This window comes from Atractosteus spatula, chromosome 12 (genome assembly GCF_055471065.1).
Source record: "Atractosteus spatula isolate fAtrSpa1 chromosome 12, fAtrSpa1.hap1, whole genome shotgun sequence".
Lineage (NCBI taxonomy): Eukaryota > Metazoa > Chordata > Actinopteri > Semionotiformes > Lepisosteidae > Atractosteus > Atractosteus spatula.
Genome location: NC_142717.1, coordinates 45,458,808 through 45,483,009, shown reverse-complemented (window position 1 = coordinate 45,483,009; position 24,202 = coordinate 45,458,808). Strand labels below are relative to the sequence as shown.

Genomic DNA, 24,202 nt, shown 5'->3' with positions numbered 1-24,202 from the left:
AACTTGTTTGTTCCCCTACCATCTGGCAGAAGGTTCCGGTCACTCCAGTCACACACAACTAGACTCCAAAATAGCTTCTTCCCCAGAGCTGTCAAGTTGGTGACGCCCCCACTCCCTTCCACCTTATTATGATCTCTCCTAACATCCTCCTGTACCCACAACCACTGTACTCCTACACCACCACACACACATGTAAGCCAAAATTGTACTGTCCCCTCGATAGCCCAGTAAAATTGTAACAGGCATAATAATATTTAATATTTATTAATTAACCATACTACTTTTAACCATACTATCTTTTTTTTTTTTTTTTGCACTGTTCCAAGAATTACCTTGCACTGTTTTTGTCCTGTTAAATTTTCTCTGTTTGCGGAATTTTGCACAGTTTTCGATTACATGTTATTTATGTTATGTTATTACATGTTACTGTTATTGCTATTGTGTAACTGTCTATTGTCTCATCTTCTGTCCTATTTATATACTGCACCTGAGTGACTAATGAGAAACACTTTTCATTATACTATGCACCTGTGTACGTTTAATGACAATAAAGTTGAATTGAATTGAATGTTTGCAAATGATACCACAGGAGGATTAGCACACACTGTAGGAGCTGCAAATGAAATTTATAAAGATTTAGATAAAATCCATGGCTGGGAACACGACCAGCAGATGACATTTAATTCAGTGGAGGATACTGCACACAGGTGGTAAAAGTTAACTATAAATACAAATGGGGAAACACTGAGTCAGAAGAGGCTACTTATGAAAAATACTTGTGTTTGTGTTGCCACATCATTTACATCTTTCAGACAATGTGGGGATTGTGTACAGTTTTGTTTACCGTGTAAACATACTGCTGCTTTGGAATCAGTACATACTGTGTGAGAGCAGCCAGATAGACTCCTGCGCATAAGGGAATCTCCTACACTGAGAGAACGAAGGAACTGAACCTTTTTAGTCTTACTCTTTGCTGTTGAGAAGACCTGACTCCAGTATTGAAAATCCTCAAGGGCTTTGCAAAGCCAAACCCACTGGGCTTCTTCAGAATCAGCAGAGAAACACAAACCAGAGGACTCGAGTTGAAACTACATGAAAGTACATTTTTTTGGATAACAGGAGTGACATCTTTATGCAAAGGTTGTATGAATATGTGACAAGCTACCCTGGATTATGTCTGACCTAGATGGGCTGACTGGAGTGGTCCTCTTGTCCGTGACTTCTCTTCTGTCCTTAAAGATTTGTCTTGTTGATGCCCAGGGCTGATGTCCAGCTCTGATAATAATAAAATAATAATAATAATTGCTAACACTTATATAGTGCTTTTCTGGACACTTCACTCAAAGCCCTTTACAGATAATGGACAACATTATCATAAAAGTACCATGAAAAATCATAGCATCAAATACAATACGGTATAAATCGTAATAATATATAATCGATATAAATGCATGGTCTTCGAGAAATAGCCTAAACTTTAATTTAAAAAAATCGGAAAAATATTATCCTTCTAAAGCGAATAAACTAAATTCTAGAGCTTGGACAAAACACAGTGTAACACTTGTCTTAAACTAAATTGCTACTCCCCCCCCCCTCCCTCTTTCTGCGTCTCTCGGGTGCGTTTCTAAACTTTTCTCTGGACACCGAAACTACCTCTCTACCAGTCGGGTTTCAGGTGTTGCAATCACCTGTGGGTAAACAGAGCGCTGGCCGGTGGGTGTTGTAGTCTTTACGCTCGTCGCGGCTCCGGCCACATCAGGGCCGTGAAGTGCGCCCGGACTCCCACTCCCAGGGTGCTCCGTGACACCGAGGAGCTACCGCAGAGACACGGGGTCGAGCCGCAAGGTGTGCTGTTGTCTCAGCCTGGTACTCCCTGGGATTAATATTCGCTAGCAAAGCGCAGGAGGGCAAACTCGGGAGGTTAGGGGCACATGAAGATCGCAGAGAAAAGTACCTGAGCGACTGAAAACGGGTCTGTGGACATGGTGGGTGATCTTATTATATTAATCTTGATTTTCCCCCCCCTCTCTACGTCATGTTCTCTTGGATAAGTTGTGTTATTGACAGCGCTGACACTTCATAGAATTCCTGATTGTTCTTCGTGTGAAAATGGAAACGTTTTGTAGAAAAGGTTCTTTTAAAACCGGTACAAAATGTGCCAAAGACGGTATGTTAGTGAGCATGCGGTTAATTAGTGAGCTTGAAAAGTTGAGAATCATGCGGATTTTATGTCATTGATTGTGTTCATTAACAAAAATGCTGCAATAGGCATTGATGGAAGTTACTTACAAATGTTTTGTATAATTGCATATTTAATATCTTAGGTACAGGGCGATATAAATTACATTAGAACAAGTAATAGGTTTATTCCATGCTGAAAAAAAGAAGAAAGAGAACACAACGTTTCGGCCGTGGAGCCTTCTTCAGGTGTGAGAGAGACAGGGCAGTAGGCAAAGGTAAATACTGCCCTGTCTCTCTCACACCTGAAGAAGGCTCCACGGCCGAAACGTTGTGTTCTCTTTCTTCTTTTTTTCAGCATGGAATAAACCTATTACTTGTTCCTTTGCAGCCTACGCATGCTGACGCAGCTACCCACATAAATTACATTAGTTTGAGCGCTGCTCAAAAAGTTTTTTTTCTCCTGCAGATACGTTTCCAAAACCCAGTCTAGTGAATATCTTGACATTCTTTAAATCTGCGATTTCAGCGCCCAAGTGTGAAAGTGTAAAAACTGTCTCCCGGATGTGTGTAACTTTTTTTTCCCACAAGATCTAACGTCTAAGTTCACTCCGCTCTCCCAAACAAAACAAAAAGCAGAGAAACAAGCCCAACCAGTTCTTGTGCGGCGGTGTAGGAAACAGTAATTCTTCTCTCTGTTCAGTCGCCGTACCAGAGCGGTCCAAGCACAGCCTGATTTCTTATCGGGGTAAAAGAGCGCAACCTGTTGTTTTTTTTCTCCAAGATATGTCTATTTGCTAATAAGGGAACAAAAATTGTATGCACTATGGATATTATAAAGGACGTTGAGTGACCAACAGTAATAACGACCTACACGTATCCTGCGAAACTGTCTTACTCCGCATAAGCTTATCTGTTGTGTGTTTGTACAGTATTGGGATAGGTCTAACCAGTATGGGAACACGATTACAGCCCGTCAAGTAGACGTTTTATTTGTACGCCTCTCTTTTAAAATGCAATTCAGCCGTCATTGCTTGTTTACTAAGTCTGCAGCCAACCGCAAATGACACATCTACAGTGTATCTCTGTTCCGTCGAAAAGATAATTGTTGGGATGTTTCGTTTAACACCTGCGAAATCAATGCGCGGCCACACAAACGTACATCACTTTACTGCAGGGCTGACCGAGGCGCGATACATGGGCTCTGGGGACCCAGTGATCAGGGTCATCTGTAAACTCTGCTGGAGAGATTGCTGAGGCAAAGCACAGTAGCTCACCTGGTGTAGAAATGAGCCCGGTCTTGCAAAGTTTCACCTGTCTAAGGTAAGCTTAAAGGGGCATCACTTGACACGTCTATGAAAGACAGTACTGAAGTCCTGTACTGCCCTGCAAAGCCAAGAAATCACTAGTCCATATAAATGGAGTCTGATACTCTGGGAGCCGGAGGGCGACCTGGATATTCCTCACAGGCGACCAGACTTTTCCAGGTGTGATGGTAAGAATTAGACGCGCGGCTCCATTGCGAAGTGTAAGACTGAGAAGTTGGTTTATTTGAGAAGTTGGCATCTCGGAGCAAGTTGCTTCCAACTGAACAGGCTCGATGTGGTTTTAACTGTAGTTGCCAGATGGTAATGATGCCGCTTGTGAAAAACGACACACACACACGTGCCAGCGTTTTCTAAAGTGAGACGCTTTTGCCCGTAATTACTTTCATAGTGTGCCAGCGTTGCAGTTCAAATGGGATTATAGTGTGCGGTGTGGTAGCAGTCACCGTCATGTTGCCCAGGCAAATATGAAAAATTGTCCCAAGTCCGAGTAATATTTAAAAAATATTACATAAATATTAGACTAATTAGAAACATAGAACAAAAAAGCAAAAACAGGAAACTCAAAGAGAAGGGGTTAAATAGGCAGATCTGTAAAGGGCAGTGAGCTTTCTTTGGAAGAAAATCTGAAATCTTGTGAACAGCTTTTCTCTCACTTTCAAGCTTAGAAGCAGTTTTGGCGACAGAGCACATCTTGCCTGGTCTGAGCATGGTTTAAATCAGTGGAAACGCTTTCTGCAGTGAGCTCTTCTTCGTCACCGGTTGCTGGTCTGCTTCTGGATTCAGTGGGTCTGGTTTTCTAAGGTTACACAAAAACGTCAAGCACTACAATTGAGAGAAGGTTATCGGAAATCAACAGAATCAGATTTTGCCTGTTGTCGCTTCCTTTGAAATATAAAACTGAAAAATACCTTGATGGGCAAGATCTCACTAATCAAAAATAAGTGATGGAAGTAACAATCTGGTTTCATGTTGGATTATTGTGCAACCGCTTATCAAGGATTATCTGATTTTTAAAGTAAGGGGGGTATTATTTTTCACCCTAGATCCAATAGCTCATAGCCCTGTTGTGGACAACGGGCCTAGAGTGACAGACTGAAAGAACTGAACCTTTTTAGTCTTGATCAGAGAAGACTGAGGGGACCTGGTACAAGTATTCACAACCCTCAGAGGCCCTGACACAGGTGAAGTACGAAGTGGGATGCGATCGGGTGTTTTGTTATGGTGGGTGGGTGAGTCAAGTGGGTGGTTCTGTATTTAGCAAGATGTCCAGTAGGTGGTGCTTTTATGTGCGTCTAAGGGGATTCTAAGAACTATAGAGGTAATTCCACTACTACTAAATATTATTATTATTATTATACAAAAGCAATCAGCACCATTCTGCTTATCTAACAGACATTCACGTGACATTCTCATAATAACCTCCTGCAAGCCTAGGCACAGTAAGCCGCATCACTGCCGCACGTGAAATCTGTGCTCAGGAATGAACAGAGAAAGTGCTTTCAGAGTTGTACTTTGGGAATGCCAGGTTTGTTATATCCCCAAATAAATTTTCACCAATCCATAGTATAAGTAATTTAGCATTGAAAAATTGTGTTTATTTATTTACTTCTCATTTTTAAGAGATAAAGGTATCCGCTGAAATTTCTTTTTTCATAAACAAACCCTTGTAAATCTCTAGTTTCTTACTTAAAATAAGCTAATAAGCATTGTGTGCTGTACATCATCCCAAACCAGTTAGATGCTCTTGGGAGGTTTTGGTCTGAAGTGCTGCATGTCCGACTGTAAGATGGCACAAAGAACGGTGATAAATGGTGACGATGGGTGTTGAAAGAGCTGTAAATTAGCTGAAAATGAATTTGTCTGCAATGGTGAGAGGACAGTTTTCATGACAGGTGTTTGGAAGGCAAGGCACGTACTGTATACAGATATAATCCAGAAACAGGGCAGACAGGTTTTTTAGTCAGAACAAGGATAGACTTCCTATCTGCTGAGTTTCCTCCATTTAAAAAAAAAGATGAAATAAGTGGATCAGCAGAGCAGATATTAGAAGAGCAGCAGGGTTTATAAAAACAGATTCAGTGCCGTGATGTCCAGCGGTCTCGTTAATTTCAGTCTTACAAGGCTCTCGGACAGATCAGAAAAACGGATTTCTGATCCAGGAACTGGCTGTGTTGTGGAAGTGAAGGGAATTTGGAACCTGACTGCAAGTCAGTCAGACTTGTCTGAATCAGCATTATTTGTAACCATCGATAAAGCGCACAGTCGTAATTATTGAAATGTTCGTTGATTGAATTAACCCTTTGTTTTTGTTTTTTTATCAGGTCACAACAGTATTGGCTTACTTTTTTGAAAATGGAAATGATTTGATCGCCCTATATTTAACTGATTTCCAGAATTGCTTGGGTCAGTGTAAAAGGTTAAAGAACAGATGCATGTGATAACTTACTTTGGAGATTCTAATGACTTCATATACTTCCATTTCTAACTTAACTGAAGGAAATCCAATCAGTGGGAGTCTTGGAGGTCTAGTAGTTGGCCAGATGCTTAATGAAAGATGACAGCTTGGGTTCAAACCAAGAGCTATTGAGATTTTTTATTTTAAACCTCGTAATTGGTGCCTGCTTGTTGACAATATTGCTAAAAAAGTCCTTAAACACAATCCAGTAATGTTGAACTGGTGGGATGAGTAATTCTACTTTGGTTTATTAAAGCCAGATCATGTAGAAAACTCTTTTGAATTCAGTGTCTTCTGGATAAAATCAGAGGAGAAGGCTCTGTTTCAAGCAGCTTCTAATACATGCTAAGAAAAAATGCTCAATAGCTCAATTGGATCCTTACATGAAGCTGTACCTGACAGGAGCATGATGTCAAGAAAGAGTGACTTATTTTGTGACTTTGAGCCAATTCTGTTTGGTCAAGTCGTTTGCAGAATAAAACTCTTTTTTTACTGTGCCAGTAGGCATTGACATATTGAAGTGTATCGCATTGTAATAAACTTAGAACTGAAGTAATGAGCAAAAACGTCACTTAAAGTTACAGTGAATGTGAAACCAGGTATATGGATCCTGTGGCATCCTGCAACTGTCAGACACTGTTGGGGAGCTGGAATCTTGCCTTGAGTAATTCAAGTTGTCTGGAGATTGTTTTAGACATAACAAGAGCTTTGTCGTTGCTCTTTTTCTTGAAAAACATCCCTACCTCCCTTCTAAGATCTGTTGTCACGAAACAGGTTGTACCCATTTAGGTGCACTTGGTCATCAGAAACAGATGTTTTTAACTAGCACATCTAAAGGAGCAGCATGAGTTCATACCTCAGGCTGATTGAATTTGGGAAGTAGGCTGTGTATACTAAGATGATGAAAGCATGGAATTTTATGATTGCAAAATCATAACATATATACCACTGAATAACAGTGTTATAAAATAGCACTTTTCCAGCTGTACCATTACTTTTCAGTGGGCCCAGTTTGGGATAAATATTGAGTCTAAGTTGAGTAAATTCAGAATAATCAAGCATTGTGAGAGGATCAGACTGAAGGAGTCAGGAGCATTTCTGTTCCTTAACATCTGAAAGTAATAAGATATCGACTTGGAAATGCTTCAGTGGGAAACATGAAGGCAAAGCTGTGAAATTGTCTTCTGAACAGCAGGTTTCTGGAGTCCCTAAAAAGTGAGAGTTAGCATTGTGAAATTTGAGATGACTCAACAGTCACTAAAATCAGTGACGGCTGGAGTGCAAAGCCAAGGGATGAGGTTCCTGCACTGAAGACGCATCAAAATAGGAATCTAAAATAGAAGCAACACTATGGGAAAAAAGGATCATGTGGGAAAATTCCCCAAAATCCCAAAGAGTGTCGCTGCAACATAGTTCTCAATGGCACCATCCCCACTTTCCACCTGGTCTTGCCAGATCTCTGAAGTTAAGGCAGGCTGGAGCTGTGGGAGAGCTCTCCGACAGGGGGGCCCAGTCCTGGTCCTGCAGGCTCAGTTACATCGCTCATTCCCTGATGGGCTTAATAACAGGGTTAATTCGAGCTCACGCACCCAGGACAGGCCAATACTGCAGTCACACACGCAAAGGGATCAATAAATATCCCAAAGGTTGAACAGCAGCAGCGTTCAGAAGGTGCTTTCCAGTGCGTTTGAAAACTGAAGGTGGGGGTGTAGAGAGTGTGAAGGTGCTGTTGGGGTTTTCTGACCTTCTGGATGACAGACTAGGCCGTCGTGCTGGTAATACAGGTGTGGCTGCAGTCGGCTCCACACCACTGCACTGCCAGCTGGGGAGCACGACGGAGAGACAGGTCCCCCCTGCGGCTGAGTGCTGGCGAAGACCCCACTCTCTAACACATGCTTGGAGGTTGGACGTATTTACATGAAACAAATGCAGAAGCTTTAACACAACAGTTTGGAGAGCCGTCCACTTCTTCTTCAGCTCTTAGATATGTTTGCGGATGCCTCTTAGCCGTTGCATGTGATAAGTAAAATAAAATTCCACCCTTATGAGCTGCAGATATTTCGGTCTCTTTCAGTAATATTTTTTCAAGTATTTGTGATGTTGCTGAAGTGTTCTGGGAAGGCGTCACGGTGCTTCATGTTGATGTTCCAGGTGTGATCATGTCAGCAGCTAGAGCAGAGTCGCGTCGCCTTGCTAGGAGCAAGTCTGAGGGGACATTGATTGATGTGGATGACGATGGACAGCTCAGCAGCAGTAATTACAAAGGTAACCCCATTCTTAACCTGCGTTTGTCTGTGTTGTTTAAAATATATACCACAAGGGGTGCTTTGCCTCTCCAGGACTGCTACTCAGCAAGCCTTGTGAAACGTTTTATAGATTATTCATCTTATTTGCTGATTTTGCAATAGAAAAATCGTTCACTTGTTCTTGTTTTGTCTTTCGATGGCTTTTCCTAAACTGTTCTATGCGGTAAACCATAAAACCAAACAAATTGTATTTTATCCCAGATTTATCTATGCATGTAAAAATGTTCTTTTCAGTTATCGTACACATTGCTTCATAGAGGTGGCAGTTCAGATCAAGTGAGTTAAGCAAGCTGCGTTTCAAGGATCTGTGTCAGTAAAGCTGTTATTTAGTTTTCGAGCTTCGTGCTTTTTTTCCTGGGCAGCTCATTAAGACGGAGGCACTGATGTGGTGGTCAGTGCTGCGGCCTCACAGCTCTTGGGTCCTGGGTTTGTTTTGCAGGAAGAGGCACCTTCTATATGGAGTCTGCTTGCTTTACGTCCACATGGGTTGTCTGCAGTTACTTCAGTTCCCTCCCACCTCCCTGTAGTGTCTCCAGCACTGTACCTTCTTTCCATGTACTGCGCTGGCACTGTTGTGAAAGCATTTTAAAAAATATGTGCCATGCCCTGCTGTGCTGGCATTCCTCTAATACCTGATGCTGGCAGACACAGTGTCGCATGGAGTGGCACCTCATGACAGCAAAAAAAGCAATTCAACAACTGACAGCTCTATGAAAGCACTTTATTAAAGCTTTATTAAAAACATGGGGAGAATATAACACCTCAGACGGGTTAATACTGCAGGCACAAATATAAGAGTATTGATAAATATCCCAAGGATTGAACAGCAGCAGTGTTCAGAAGGTGCTTTCCAGTGCGTTTGAAAACTGAAGGTGGGGGTGTAGAGAGTGTGAAGCTGCTATTGGGGTACCCCCTGTAGCTGAGTGCTGGCAAAGACCCCACTCTCTAACACACGCTTGAAGGTTGGACGTATTCACACGAAACAAATGCGGAAGCTTTAACACAACAGTTTTGAGAGCCGTCCACTTATCTATTCTCGTGGCCATTACAAAACCAGGGGCAGAAGTCGTGTCTTTCCATGTTCTTTTCCCTGCCTCCTGATGGATGATATATGATACCTCCTCCAGTGAGTGAGGTGTGTTCTTTTCTTGTTTTCTTCTCCACATTTTTTACGTGCAGTAAACTAAAATTGCAAACCAAAAAGGATGCGAGCATCCCCATTGTGCTTCTTTGTGGACAGTAGTTTCCTCGGTGGCCCTTCTGTGCTTCCTGCTGCCTACAGTAGAGGAGGACGCCCGGGTGTGACGCTGTGCAGCCGGAGTGCTGTGCTGGAGCAGGAGGGAAGTGTGCACCGTGTGTGATGCATGTGGGTGTGTGCCCTTTGCCTGCCCTGGCTCTGCCGTGTGCCCTGTGCTCTTGGGGTGGCCTCTGGGATTGCCTTGACCCTCACAGGGACAACTGTCTTTCTGATGATGGGCATCGTGTGAACATAGTACTTATTGGCATCTTTAATGTACAATATATTTAAAGTAACTGAATTGAATTAAAAGCGATGCAAGACTGAAAGTTACCAGCCACTGTTTTAAATGTGATTAATAGTCTCAGTTTCCAAAAACTAATCCCTGGCTCGATAGATTGTTCTAAAAAAAATAACACAATATGAAAGAAAACATAATGCAGGCTTTTCTATTGTTTTTACAAGCATTTGCATGGCTTTTTTCAAAGGTAAAATTAGGAAATTAGTCATTTCTGAAAGAGAAAGCAATATATCTCTATTTTCTGGTGTGTATTTTTCTTTTACATATTAAGATTTTAAAAGCAGTATATAAAATAAATGCTCATATTATTGTATATTAATTTTAAGTTGTGTAGCAAATAATAATTGTTAACCAGTATACTTCTGTTTTTTATTTTATATATGGGATCTGAGAAGGTCTTATATATTAAAACTAAAAGACACCATGGGATTGATGCCAGGATAGATGCAGTGTGAACTTAAGCTTCAAAGCTGCCATATTGAAGCACCAGTGGTCTTACAATCAGCTCCAGTGGTGACTTTAGCCTCACCAAAAAAGTGCAGCCTATGTGTAGGATGGCGATACCTTGTCTTTCTGCTCTTCCAGAGAGAGCGGACTTCTGTCTCTGAAGAAACGCACGTTTCGAGTGCCAAGTGTTGCAAGCCCACTGCACTTCAAGAGCTGGCATCTTTAATAACCGGACCACCTGGTACATCTGCCTGCAGTGGTGCTCTCCACCGCTTTCCTCTCCTACTCCTGACGTAGGCCTGGAGTGTGTTATCAATCTGCTGCTCCTAAACTGCTAAATAATGTGCCATATAATTGCCTCACTGCAAGGCAGTGTGGACTTTGTGGTCGCACTCTTTCCTGGCATCATCCACCTGACAGAGTGTTAAATTTTGTCCATACAGTTCTTTCAAATGGCAGAGCTGTTAGCTGTGTAGTTTTAGAGCTGTTGTCCCTGGCTGTTTATTACATATTGTAAACTCTTTTAATACACTCCTCTCTTACAGGCAGTTACATTGCACCTAGTGTAAGCAAGCATTCAGAATGGCCCATTTTACAGCCAGAGGTCTTACAGCCTGCAAAAGCCTCAAACCCATTCTGGAATGGTCTGTCTGGCTCCAATCCCTTCCTGGATGACATTATGGACAATGGAGAAAGTCAGAGAAACAATACTAGAATTTCAATATTGAAGGAGGACCCCTTGGCTGTATTTGGTGCAGAAAATGCAGATTCAAACAGCTCTACAGATGAAGTGAACATCAGTCATCTTTTGAATTTAAAAAGGAAGCCCACTCAGAAAAGGTCTGGAAGGTGGAATAGTGCATCCGATATTCTGGATATTTCAGATGGAAAAGCACCCCCCAGGCAAAGCAATCTGGTGGTGTCAAATCAGTTTTTGACACCGGATTTCAACTGGCTGAAAGATGACAGAGAAGCACACAAGATGGCATGGCTGAGCCACAGGCAGTTGACTAGATCATGCCTTGATTTGGGGATCATGAGTCAGAGTCCTGGCTGGGCTCAGAGTCAAGCAACAGAGACACAAATTGTCTGCAAGCTAAACCATAAAGGGGGATCGGTCCAGTTACCTGATGCTGACATCAGCGCCCATATTCCAGAAGGCCACGTTGCACCAGGAAAAATTCAGGAAATTGCATTGAAAGCAATCCTTGACCCTCCACAGGGACTGAATACTGACCTTTGGACCACTCTGAGCCCACTTTTGGAAGTAAGTCTCAGCAACCACGACACGCAGGAGTGCATTTCATTAGAGATGAAGATTGCTGGTGAAATCAAACGTGATCCTCTGAGCCAGGTCATGACTGAAATTGTGTGTCTGTGTGGACACAAAAAAGAAGGACCCTTCGAAAGGCTAAAGAGCTGTTATGTTTACAGGGACACGCTGCAAGTGAAGCTGAAGAACACACGGCCTCAGCTGTATGTCATCGCCGCAGCTCAAGCCAAAGTTCTTCAGCCCCCAGCGGCTTCCGTGTGGGACTACATGGACAGGCAGGTTACTGTCGGGATCTACGGACCGAAGCACATCCACCCGACCTTTAAGGCGTTGTGTGCGGTTTTCTGTCACAATCAAATCCCTCAAAAATTCTGCTTCTCAGACTTCAAAAAGGGCGGCAAAAACTTGCCCCAGGTCGTACTGCAGCTCTGGGGGAAACATCAATTCCACCCGAAAGAGCTGCAGAATCTCCAGATTGCGCTGACGCCCCTCGACTGTACATACGAGATCAGCGCCGTGGATCAAGTTAAAGAGGTGAAGCAAGTGCACCTCAAAATGGGGCAAATTCTGCGTCTGCCGTTTACCTTGTCCAAGTCTGGGAGTGGCGAAATGCTGCCTTTTAAATTAGGAGTTCAAGTTAAAGGTTCGAACTCCGCCATTCTGACAGAATTTACCGTGTCGACTCCCGAGGCACCGCCACGGCTGTCGGACAAGTTTAGACAGAAACGTCAGGAGAGGAGGAGGGAGGTGGCCTTTTCTGCTCCCATTCCCGAAACAGCCATGTTGCAGTGTCCCAAGTTTCAGAATCGGGAAGTAAATGTGTGCTGGTATGGTGTCGCGCTCAAATCGGTTCTCCGGCAGGTGAAGGTGGAGTACTTACTGGAATATTTTAAAGGAGACACAATTGCAATTCTTTCCCTTGAAACTGTTAAGGCAGTTGGACAGACCAAAGTGAAAGAGTGGCACATTGGTTTTATCCGAGGGAAACTTGGGCTGGTGCACTGCAAGAATGTGAAGGTCATTTCGAAGGAACAAGTGATTGACTTCACAGACGCAAAGGTGACCACCAACACTCTCCTGGATCAGCTGGTACGTCCATACAAGAAGCTGACCTACATGTACTCCGCTATTCAGTCGCTGGCCATAGAGCACATTACCAGCTGGAAGGCTTTTGCTGAGGCCTTAGGCTACTCCAGTCTGTCTCTAGAAGACATAACCAGAGTGCAGGTGCAGACTGAAGCAGAGAAAGTAGCCTGTGTCCTCGAGAAGCTGAAAGAGGACTGCCACTCGGACAAAACTAAGAAGAAATTCCAGCACGAGCTCATGATTGTAAGTGAAATGGTTCAAAGGTTGTTAAATCATACCCTTATCATGTTTGACAGCATATTCTGCCGGGGTTTATTAGAATGATGTAACAATAATAAAGTAGTCTTCCATTTGTTTTACAGAAAGCAACTGTTATAATAAAAAAGTCAGGTAAATCGGATAAGCTTTATAGTAATGTAAAGTTTTGTTTGAAAATAGTACCTGTTTTGTTAATTACGTAGAATGAGGGGTATTATTTTAAGTCTCATACTTTATAATGTTCTCAGATATAGTCAGTGTGCATTTGGAAATATTAGTTTAACCTGCTGGATTACATCAAACAAGCTAGAGTAGCGAAAGATACAAGCAAATGTAAGTTTATGAAAAATCTTTGATAAGATTCCGCATAAAATGTTAATTCTTACATTGAAAGAATTCGGAATCCAAGGCAGTTTATAAATTGAGAACAGATCACATAAAATCATCAGTCCATAAACTTTTCTTACTTCACAGATTGAGGACTAGCTAATGGATAGACAGCAGAAAATTGCACTAATGAAAAATAATTTTATTTAAGAATAAGAAAGTACTGCAGGGATCTGTTTTAGGTCCTTTGTTGTTTCTGATTCACATAATTTATCTCCATGAGTGTTTCTCACCTGGTGTACTGCCACACATGAGTAGTTGTGCTGCAGGGCTCAGAAAAATGAGAAACAGAGATGAAGGATATGTGTCAGATTTCAGGGCGGGAGGAAGTGGTATGGCTGATATCTCCTCCAGCTCATTTTTCATTTTTGTTTGGGGTTTGCAGTCTTCACACCTGCCCGACCACCTTGCTGCCATTAATCATTTCTGGTTTTAAACAGTATTCAGTGGCAGGAAGTGCACATTGTGAGATGATGGAATGACAAATTGTAGGAGGCGATTCAGTGAAAATAGCTGAATAAAACTATTGTTTTCCAAAAAGACAACTGGGATAATAACAGGTAGCAGACTAAACTGTTTGATAAATGTCAGTGAGATGATTAAGACCGAAACAGTGTATTTTTCTTTACACATCTAAATACATATCAGGAGTTCATTATTTTTTAAGGCACACATTGGTTATTTTTTCATATGTGAGGTCCTGTAAGATTATTTTTTTTAAAGGAGGTAAAATTAAGGATGAGGTTGCAAATGATTTTTAAAACCTATTTTATCTTTTATTCAGACCAGCTAACAGTTCAGCTAGTTCATAGCTCATGCTAGGTCACGTGTTTTATGCATGCCCTTTGAAAAGTATGCAACTAGAGACTCAAAAGAGATTTTTGCAACTGTTGTGTGATGTAGATCTTGTTTTTCTCTTAAAAAATGTATAGAATGATCCTGTCACAAAGATTCAGTTTTCAAGGTTTGACTGTTCCCAGGTCATTGCATGATGCTGATGAACATCTGTTATCACTCCTTGAACAAAAGAAGAGGTGTTGCGGCCAGTTTTGAAAATATTTAAGAAATGTGATATTTGTAGGCCTATGGGGTTTAGTTTTACACAGAAAAAGAGATCCGACACACTTATACTCGCTTAACAATGACCTGTAGCTTTAATGCATAAAGAAACTGACAAAATAAACTTCTGAAATGGACTTTGACTCTCCAGGGGCTTTTGAAGATCGACTGTCAAGGGCTGGTCGCCCGTCTGACCCAGAACACAGTCATCCTGTCCACTGCGGTGGAACTGGGAATCCGCTGGAGAGAGCTCGCCGAGAGAGTGGGAAAGCTGTCGGGCGCTCAGATTGCCGACTACGAGGCACCTCATCGGGGAAAGAGCGGGGAAGTGAGCAGTCAGGTCTGTTTAAGTTTCTAGTTTTTGTTGTTTTTTTCAGCTGCCAGTCGTTAATCCGCTGGACTGATTGTGGCGAGGTTAACTCCTGTAACCCACCCGGAGACAACTCCTGTAACCCACCCGGAGACCGGTTATACACCTGACGGGGAGGAAGCCGACAAGTATCCGATGGCTCCAGGGAGCTCCTGTTGCGCTGCCAGCTTGCTCCCTCTGCCAGCCAGTTGCTTCCGTGTGCTTGAGAAATCCCGGTCGGAGCGAGCTGGTGACATAGTCTGTGCTTGACCTGCATCACAGGGTTCAGGCTGAGCTCTGAGCAGGAGCTTCTCCCGAGTCGACTCTCGGCAGTCTCAGGACACTGTGTCTGATGTGTTCAGAATACAATTAACTGATTCACACCACTTCAATCAAAAGGAAACTCTCTTTTCCAGACCCACATAACCTCTTTCTAATTATTTTTACCCTCAGACATTTACAATTAGTTGTGGAATGTGGCTCAGTACATTTAGTTTTTTGAAGAAACATCTTAAAAACTGCCCTGTAAATACACTTGTCATAAAGTTTCTTTTTTTCCTCCTCTTTACAGTCGATGTGGAAACCTGCATATGACTTTCTGTACACGTGGAGCGCCCATTACGGAGACAGCTACAGGGATGTGATACAGGACCTCCATTTGGCATTAGACAAAATGAAAAATCCCATTACTAAGCAATGGAGACAGGTCACTGGAGCACTGATTGCAGTGAGCTGTATGGAAATCCTTCGGGCCTCTGCCTTTCCTAAAGAAGAAATCAAGAGCTAAATGGAGAAATGTACCGTTTCTTGTTATGTGCAGATTAGTGTTTTGTCACAATGTATATCAATTCATGGGTAAATTATGCTGAATGTACATTTTGGCTTCACACAGCTACATTACAGTGCATTGATATATACATTAAGGCTTTACTTTTTCATAAATGTGCCGGCAACTTAGCTGAAGTGTTAATAAATTTTCTGCAGCACGACTTAGTATGACCGGCTGTGCAAAATATGACTGATGCTGCAGTGCATAAAACTAAATTGTTTTCTCTTTCGAGAAAGAGATGTCTGTCCTTTATAAAACAACATTAAATCTGATCTCATATCTCATCTTAAAAAAGATGCCTACGTAGTGCAGCACATTTGCTATAATACACTGTTACAAAATGATGTAATGCCAAGTGAAGATGCACCTTTCCTGCTGTGCATGGGGCGACTGAGCGTGCAAGGGGCTCATATCCAGAGTGCTTCTGTCAAACACAGGGGTTTCTATGGATTCAGGAGTTCTACATAATACTGCTCAACCTTTAATGTTATTAAGTTTTAAATATGTGTTTGAACTTTTTCTATTTTTCTAGAATACAGCGATATTTTCTTATCTAAATAAAAGCCATATTAGGGTACAGATTTTAAACAGAAAGTGCAGTCGGGTAAGGTGGTTGTCTGCTTTTGCAGGTTTTAATTTCAGCAAGGTCAGTGTGTTAATGACTACAAGGTTATTTAATGTCTATTACACATGTTTCTGTGTCAACCATTCCCCAGTGGGTAGAGAGATTTTAAATCTGCTGAGATGTCTCGGGGTGTTTTCAGCTCCAGAAATATTCTCTGACGGGCAAGTTGCAGACTTGCATCAGTGTTAGTGGTTGCAATGTTTTCGATTTTCCAATTAATGAACCTATACCTTTTGGTTAGTAGAAATAGAAGGACATCTGACAGGAAGATCTGGCCATGGCACTGCAAACTACAATACATTATGTGGTGTAACGCTAACTACAAACCAAACTAGTCATTTTGTAAATTCAGATAATGGTGGTGTCTCTCAAGTAAGTTTAACCTTTCCGGTTTAACAATCATTGAAGAAACTTTGATCCAATAAACAAATTGAACTAAACCTAAATATGAGGCTATACATTACTTTCAAAGTGTAGTAAATAGTTCAAGTTGGGGCTGAAACATTGATTTTCACTTCCTCTAAAAATTACCCCTTGGTTCTTAGTGAGATTTACGATAGCACTACTGTCACAGTGTCTGTGATGCATAGTCCATTAAAACACATATATTTGCTGTAGTCTGAAGTCTTCCTTTAATCCTTTTTCCTGTTACCTTTAAAATGTATAAATATGGATTATATAGTATATGAGTACTATTGCTGCCTTTTCTGAAGACTTTTTTTTGCCTTGAATTTCAGAACTGGACTAACATGAAATTACTTTTGTTTGAAACACTAACAATGTATGTTATTAACAGCATATTCTACCTTCAAGGGTATTTCAGTATTGTAGAAGGTAGTTGTTCGCCATTTCCCTTTAGCTGTATTCCAAAGCTAAAACAGTACAGTGCTGCTGATAAAAAGTGGTTCACTTAGAAATAACTGCACTTAATTGTATTATATTGCTATTTGGAATACTTTGTTGTTTACTGCGGAATTAATAAAGCTGATTATTTCATGTACTCAAAAGTGAATTTGGTACATCTTGCGGTATCAGAATGATTATATTTAAAAAATACTTGGATCAAATACTGGTTTCAACATGAGGATCACACTTCTTTTCCAGATTTTTTTCATCATAAATTTGTAACTAGTGATTTATGTATTCTTTTTTTTGCTGTCATTTTAAGGCATTGCAATCCTAGCAAATGTGTGCTATTACCCAGTATCCCAGTTACATTGGAGACAGCTGTCTTTTCCCTTGAGACCGCCATCCGTTCTCACTATCAGTTGTCACGCTAACGAAAAGGCTAACAGCGGGGCTTGTCAGGGGAGTTCTTTCAGGTCTGCTCAAGGCAATTCATCAAGATGCTTGTGAGGTTTGTAGCAGAGCACTCTACTGGAAACACTCACTCAAAGCATTAATTGCCTACTGGTTTTCTCCAGCAGTTCTTAGAACTGCCAAGTGTCACTTCAAGCTTGAGGTTTAAGGTCCTTGTATTATTTAATGCCACATGAGTGAACAAATCACTCTTTTTTACAGTGAGCAAACGCATAGCGCAGATAACTAAATAAGCTATAAAAAAGGAAAGGTGCGATATTGAGTTTAATGAATAATGTTTTCTAAAGCAGGAATGGCTCGTCTTGCAATCTCTTAAAAGTCTGAACTGTACAGTATCTTGTCAAATGTTATTAATTCTTAATAAGGATCCTTGTTAACTTGGTGTGGAAAGAGACTGACACAGCAGATGTTATTTAAGACAGTGGAGATAAACACAAAAAGTCAATGAGGCAACCAAGACTCTGCAACCAGATTTTACTGCCACATTTCAAAGGACAAACGACTTCATTGCAAAACGCTTCCTTCACCCCAGGCAGCCTAAACTACACCACAATGTATTAAAACACGTTGAATGTGTATTACAATTGTACCTTTGAAAATGGGCTCTTAAGTGTACTCTCAGCATTTGAAATCAAGGTAGAGATAAACCTAATAAACTAGCTATAGCAGCAGATCCACAGATGATGAAATCTCCATTGCCATACACACTGCCCTATCCCATCTGGATAAAAAGAACACATATGCAAGACTACAAAACTCAGAGACTGTTTTTACTCCCGCACTATCAAACTATTAAACTCCCAGTCTCTCTCACCCACGATCTGAACACTCACAGTGCCTTCTCTCTTTATCAAGAGAAGATAAAGAGAGACCTCACATGTCAAGAAGTTCACTCCCTATAATTTTCTATCCTTTATTTTGTTGATGTACAGTATGATTTTGCAGAACTGATGTTGTTTTGCACATTGCCTGTTGTCTCTGTCTTTCTTTTCTTATACAATTGTATTGTTGTTTTTTTGTACTACTTACCATCTGATAGCTAGCTAAATAGCCTTTCATTATACCACACACCTGTGTATGAGTGTAATGACAATAAACTTGAACGAGTAGTAATATGTTCTATTTAAGTAAAATATACTTCATGTGGAAAAATGTACAAGTGTATATAAAAAGCAAAGTGATACCTATAATGTTCCAAAGCATTCTAATACTTGGAAGGTGTTCAGAATTATTGTTTCTGAATATTGCATATTTCTATGACTAAAAAATGAAGAACTGTGAACATTTCTAAAGATTGTTTATACCCAAGTTAGTCTTATATGAATCCACTTTGTTGACACATCAGAGAAGTTAAAGAAGTTAGCCATTGGCTGTTGTCATCTCATCTCTTAACACAGTTTCTTCTAATATATATATACCTGTCCTCTCATTTCATGTGGGCAGCACAAATACATCATGCCTCATGCAGCTTTTCTTTACAGTAGCTCAGATCCTCAGACTCCTGAAGAACTAAAAGTGAGAATAAAAGATCTAGTTCAGCTGATACAGCATGCAAGTTCTGCACATTTTATAGGAGCATATTGTTGATTTATGAAATTCCTGTAAACTCAGGAGGGTGCAATATGTAGAAAATATGTTATTCAGATTCATTTCAATGATAAAACCTAGTTGTAAATGTTTGAAAATACAACAGTTTTAAAGTTTAAACTGAGCCTTTGCTGGGAGTCACAGGGGAAGAATGGCCAAGTGGTTTAATTGGGCAGTGTACAGTATGAGGAAGAAAAGAAATAGCTTCATAGCTCACACCGCAGAATGTGCCCATGGGGAATTCATTACTCTGACATTTCAGTTAAACTGGTTACAGTCTCTAAATGTCTGTCCAAAGTCTGCGAATCTGGTGCTGGATTCTGTTACTCTTTCCCTGTGAAATGGTTCCCATCCTTTAATTATTAAAAGAATGAATTAAAAATTCACAGCTCTCTTGAATACCAGTGCATTAAGTCTCGGGGGTATGTTTTTTTTTTCTTTATTTCAATGCATTATACAGTTCATGATCAATGTAGCAGAAGGGCCATTTGCAACAGCCGAAGGAAAATATGGGTAAAATGTATTGAGGATGAATGATATTTGTGAACACGATGAGAGTATAAGACAACTGACAATGTACAAAAAGACAATTTGTACAAAAAAACAAGTCTCCGTTTTCCTCCAACACATTCCTAGATTTCTGTTTCGATTCGTCAAACAAATATAATGTGCCCGGCTTTGTGTATGCATCAAAGGTATTTTGAGGTCGTGCCAAGAGGAACTGGTTAGGGCAGATTCCTGGTACTTCCGTAGTAGGCTATGTTTTCTATGCAATATAATAGTAATAGTTTTTGCCACTTAATGGCTGCTGCATTGGGCAGTGTGGACTTTGTCAGATCACTTCAGGGTTTTGAATTCTTGGATCGGGTCTCCTCCTAGTCTTTTGTGTTCAAGATGAAAAAGAGTTGGTTCAATTTTCAGGTCTGTAGAGGACATTCCTTTAAGCCCTGGAGGATGCTTTTATTTGGACTAATTCCAAAGGGACAATATGTTTTTTGTAATATGTTGATCAGAATTGTACACAGTTCTAAAGAGCTTTCACTAGCACATTGTGCAATTTTAACACATTATCCTTTGAATTAAATTAAATTTAAATACTTTTAACTATGTCTCTTAACATTCTGTTCACCCTTTGTACTGCTTCCCCACATTAGCCTTTCAGTGGTGACTTCTTAATTATTCAGTGTTTCCCACCTTGCATTTAACATTTATAATGTGTTTCCTCCCACCCATATGACTTTGTCTACATGAAAAGTGATCTGTTGGTTGATATGCCCCAGCCTTGAATCTGGCCTGTCTTTTTTAAACTTATTTTTGCTGCTTCAGCAATGTTTCCCAATCCTGCTGTTTTCAAATTGAGCAATTAAATATACTGGAATCTAAATCCTTGATATAAATGAGGAAATGCAGCTATTTATACCATCCTGAATTTGAGAATTCATCCCTTGTCTCTGTTCTCTGTTAACCATTTCTTAATCAAAATACATTATCTTGTATTTGGCCTTCAATTAAAGAATGGATATTTTGTGTTATTTTGTAACATCTTAGTTTAGTATGATACAGTACCCACTGTATCTTTTTTAAATCCATGTTGACTGTCCCCTAGAATCCTGTCAGCAAGTTAATGATAACTTCCATAACTTTACTTACAATTATGTATTTCTATGTAATAGTTCAGTTTTGTCACTCTTTTTTGGCACTACATCAGCAATTTTCCAGTCTTCAGCAACTTTTGGAGTTTTGTTAACGATCTTGAACATCATCTCAATTCCTTAAATATAAATGGTTATACACCCTCAGATCTGGAGTTACCTCAAGAGCTTCTGGTGCCTGTTATATTTCTACCTCTTTTATGTTAATAGTATTTAGTTTAGAATCGTCCTTCCTCAGACTAAGGAATGTTTTCAATGTTTTCCTGGGTAAACTCCTAAGTGAATTATTCTTTTGATAAATCAGTCATTCTCCTTTCCTTGTTTGCACCTATCCCATTATCATTTCTGAGGCTCTTTAATGAGCCCATTGCTGTTTGTTTTCTGTTGACTCATAGGATGAAATCGGTTCATTCTTCAAGCACAGTATCTTTTAATCTGTCCATTGTCTACTGATTCCTTATCTAACTTGTCCCATTCCACTTCTTATCACTCCAATTACTGAGCGTCAAAATCACCAAATGCAGAAGCTTCTACCTCTTGTGTTTTTGTCCTAATACTCTAATAAGCCCATTTCCTGACGCTTTGTTTCTTTCTCTTGGGTTCTGTCTGTCTATCTCATTTGCAAATTTGCACTGAATTTCTCCCTTTTCATTCTGGTTTAAAAGTTTTGAAACTTCTCCGCAGACGCTTGATCCAAGCTAACTGAAGCTAAAGAAAACGCGTCAGGTCTGCACAGATGGCCATTCCAATGGCTGAGAAAGCTGTGGCCTTCGTCTGCTCCCCATGTCCTCAGCTCTGTATTACTGTACGGATTCACATTCCCTGTTGTGCACATTTCCATGACGCAGGCAGGATTCCTGATAAAATGACTGATCAGGTCCCAATACGCAGAATAAGCACTGCGTCCTCCTCTGCCTTTGCTTGGAGCCTCTCCACTCTCTGGATGATTTCTGCCTCCTCTTCTGCAGGGAGACAGTATTCCTTTGATAACCTGGGGTCAACGATGAGGACCTCATGTCTGCACTGTCGCCTCCGAGCTCATGGCTGTGATTAGTTATGGGTACAGCCTGGATGATGATTGCAACGCCCCCTACTGTGTGAGGGGCAGATCTCCACCGCCATGTGCTTGGTGTCTTTGGTCCAGTACTGACCCTCTGGTATCACAGGAGTTCTAATGCCAAACAAGGGTGGAGGAAAAGAAAATAGATCACACATTACTGGCCTTATTATAAATAACTCTTTGGGTGGAAGAAAAGCAATCAAAGACTTCATAGTCTAACGATGAATGAGAGTGATAATTCATTTAACTTTACATTTAATCTCTATGTTAATGTTATCGTCTTTGATAGTTACATTGATTGCACAAATTAATCCGTAACTTAGCACATATTGCTGAGTGGAGAAACCTGTCCTGCATGCATATTAGGTAGAATCTGTGTCTGCATTAATTCAGCACTCAATAAAGCTGATAAAGGCACAGAGAACCTAAACAATAAATTATTTTTTATCGAGTTTTACTGAGTTTGGGCTTTTCAAACATTGAAATGTTTGAGAGTCATCCCAGATGGTAAACGAGTGCAATAAAACGAAAGAAAACAAGAAATTAGAGGAATGTGGGTATTCTGGACTTTGGAAAAATAATGCAAGCAAAAGTGCATTATTTTGGGTTAATGTACAGATGAAACTAGAAAATATGTATACATGCATATTTAATATGTACAGTAAATAACATGCATAAGACAATAGAGGTGGTGGTGAAGCCTATCACCAGCACATTGACAAAAAAGCAGGCTTCTAGATGCTAAAATTTCAATGGAAACCATTCAGCCTTACCAGCCTATGTCAGAAGAATCAGGCACTTCATGTTGACTGGAGTTAGGCTTTCTAGAAAACCGTCAAGAGAGCAGGAAAATAAGAGAGCTGTCTTGACCTCACAAAGGCTACAAATATAGAAAGATATAACGAGATAAGAAAACATGGAGTGTCTTCCCTGCCTTGGTTCCCTGAAAAGGAAGGCAGTCATCACCAGCGGGGCCTCATCAGTGGCGTCACACTGAGAACTTGTACCAAATTAGTCCCACTGGCACTTAGCCAGCTCATCCCTAGGGATGATTCCACTTCTCCTGGAACATCAGTGCTCACATCTGTGTCGTGCAGCCAGAGCCAGCACCTGCGATTTATTTCTCAGGTGTCACAGGTGTCTGCGCAAAAGGTCTGTCTTTCGTATCATTTTTAACTTCAGTGCTTTTGAAACTGAAACGTGCTTCTGGAACTTCTGAAGGTTATTAAAAGTTAAATTTCCCTTTAAGAAAAAGGCCAGCAGTTATCAGAATGTCTTTTGACTTCAGCCGTATGGCAGATTACAACGAGTTGATCACAGCTGCTACTCTGTGTAAAGCAAAATATATGCTACTGTGTCAACTAGTTATAGTTCATCTAGTGTCTCAAATGTATTCAAGAAGAGCAGTAGGTGTTTATGACATGTTAACAGTAGTCATAATCACATTGGCTAAAGATTTAAACTGACTTTTTAAGAACATAAAGCCTGATAATGAACAAAATGATAAATTGATTATAATTAAATTATTTAAAAAGTTGGAGTAATTGCCAGACAGGACTGTAGGTCTTGTTGTACTATCATTATTATTATTCACTGTTTTGTAATGTACTGTGCATGTTGTGCGAAAGTGTTGTATGTACTGTACACATCCAGAGAGAACAGCACAGATATGAATCCCAATGTACATATGACAAATAAACTCCTCTCTCTAGATATCGAATTCTTTGGCAGTTGAGTAATTCAACTCAATTATTAAGAGTAATCTAAATAGCATAAGCATGGCTAAATCAGACATCTTGCCACCTGTTAAATTATTACTGCGTAAATTCAGCTGATGTTAAAAAACATTTTTGTTCCTTTGCTATGTAATATTGACGTTATCATTTAAACATCGAGTTGTACTGTATGTTCAAAGATTTTTTTTAATTAGGCACTGTCACAGAAGTGAAATCTTTTCCAGCAATTATTTTTTTTCTAATTTAAAATTCTATTCAATTGTTACAGATTTCTTTGTATCTAAATAGGGCCCAGACTCCAGCTCTAAAAAGCATTTGACCACAAGTCACAGTGTTAGCATCGCTGTACCTCTCCAGAAGAGCAGATTTTTGGACATTTGTTCTAGTATGCCATAGGTGTGTGGGGGGCTGAACTGAGATAAAGAGTTGTGAACTAACATGTTGTTGAGATATCTTGGCTCTTGTGTACCCAGCTAAGGTAAAGCTAAAGAAGGTGTTCTGAGTAATTGACACAATATAATTTTTGTTAAGGAACAAGTTATTCCGTGCGGAAAAGAAAAGTTGAGCTTTCTTCAGGTGTGTCACAAACATTGTGTCTCTTTTCTTTTCCGCATGGAATAAACCTTTACTTGTTCCTTCGCAGTGCTGACGCAGCTCCCTACTTGAATAATTTTTGTTAGGCAACAATGAAATGTTAGCTTTTCTAAACAAATCTTTAATCTGTCTTCC

The 24,202-nt window shown here is 40.4% G+C and overlaps 1 protein-coding gene across 4 annotated transcripts; it reads left to right on the top strand.

Moving 5' to 3' along the window:
- Positions 1-1,827: 1,827 nt before the first annotated feature.
- macc1 (MET transcriptional regulator MACC1) lies at positions 1,828-19,429 on the top strand. Of its 4 annotated transcripts, XM_088929520.1 has the most exons (6): positions 1,855-1,985; positions 4,550-4,687; positions 8,113-8,226; positions 10,798-12,854; positions 14,467-14,655; positions 15,236-19,429. In XM_088929520.1, the coding sequence occupies exons 3-6, from the start codon at positions 8,121-8,123 to the stop codon at positions 15,449-15,451; spliced, it is 2,568 nt and encodes an 855-aa protein (XP_088785646.1). In that variant the 5' UTR covers positions 1,855-1,985; positions 4,550-4,687; positions 8,113-8,120; the 3' UTR covers positions 15,452-19,429. The 4 variants fall into 4 exon arrangements, with proteins under 4 accessions (XP_088785649.1, XP_088785646.1, XP_088785645.1 ...); XM_088929519.1 differs by lacking the exon at positions 4,550-4,687; XM_088929522.1 differs by lacking the exons at positions 1,855-1,985; positions 4,550-4,687 and adding an exon at positions 2,870-2,926.
- The last annotated feature ends 4,773 nt before the right edge of the window (positions 19,430-24,202 follow it).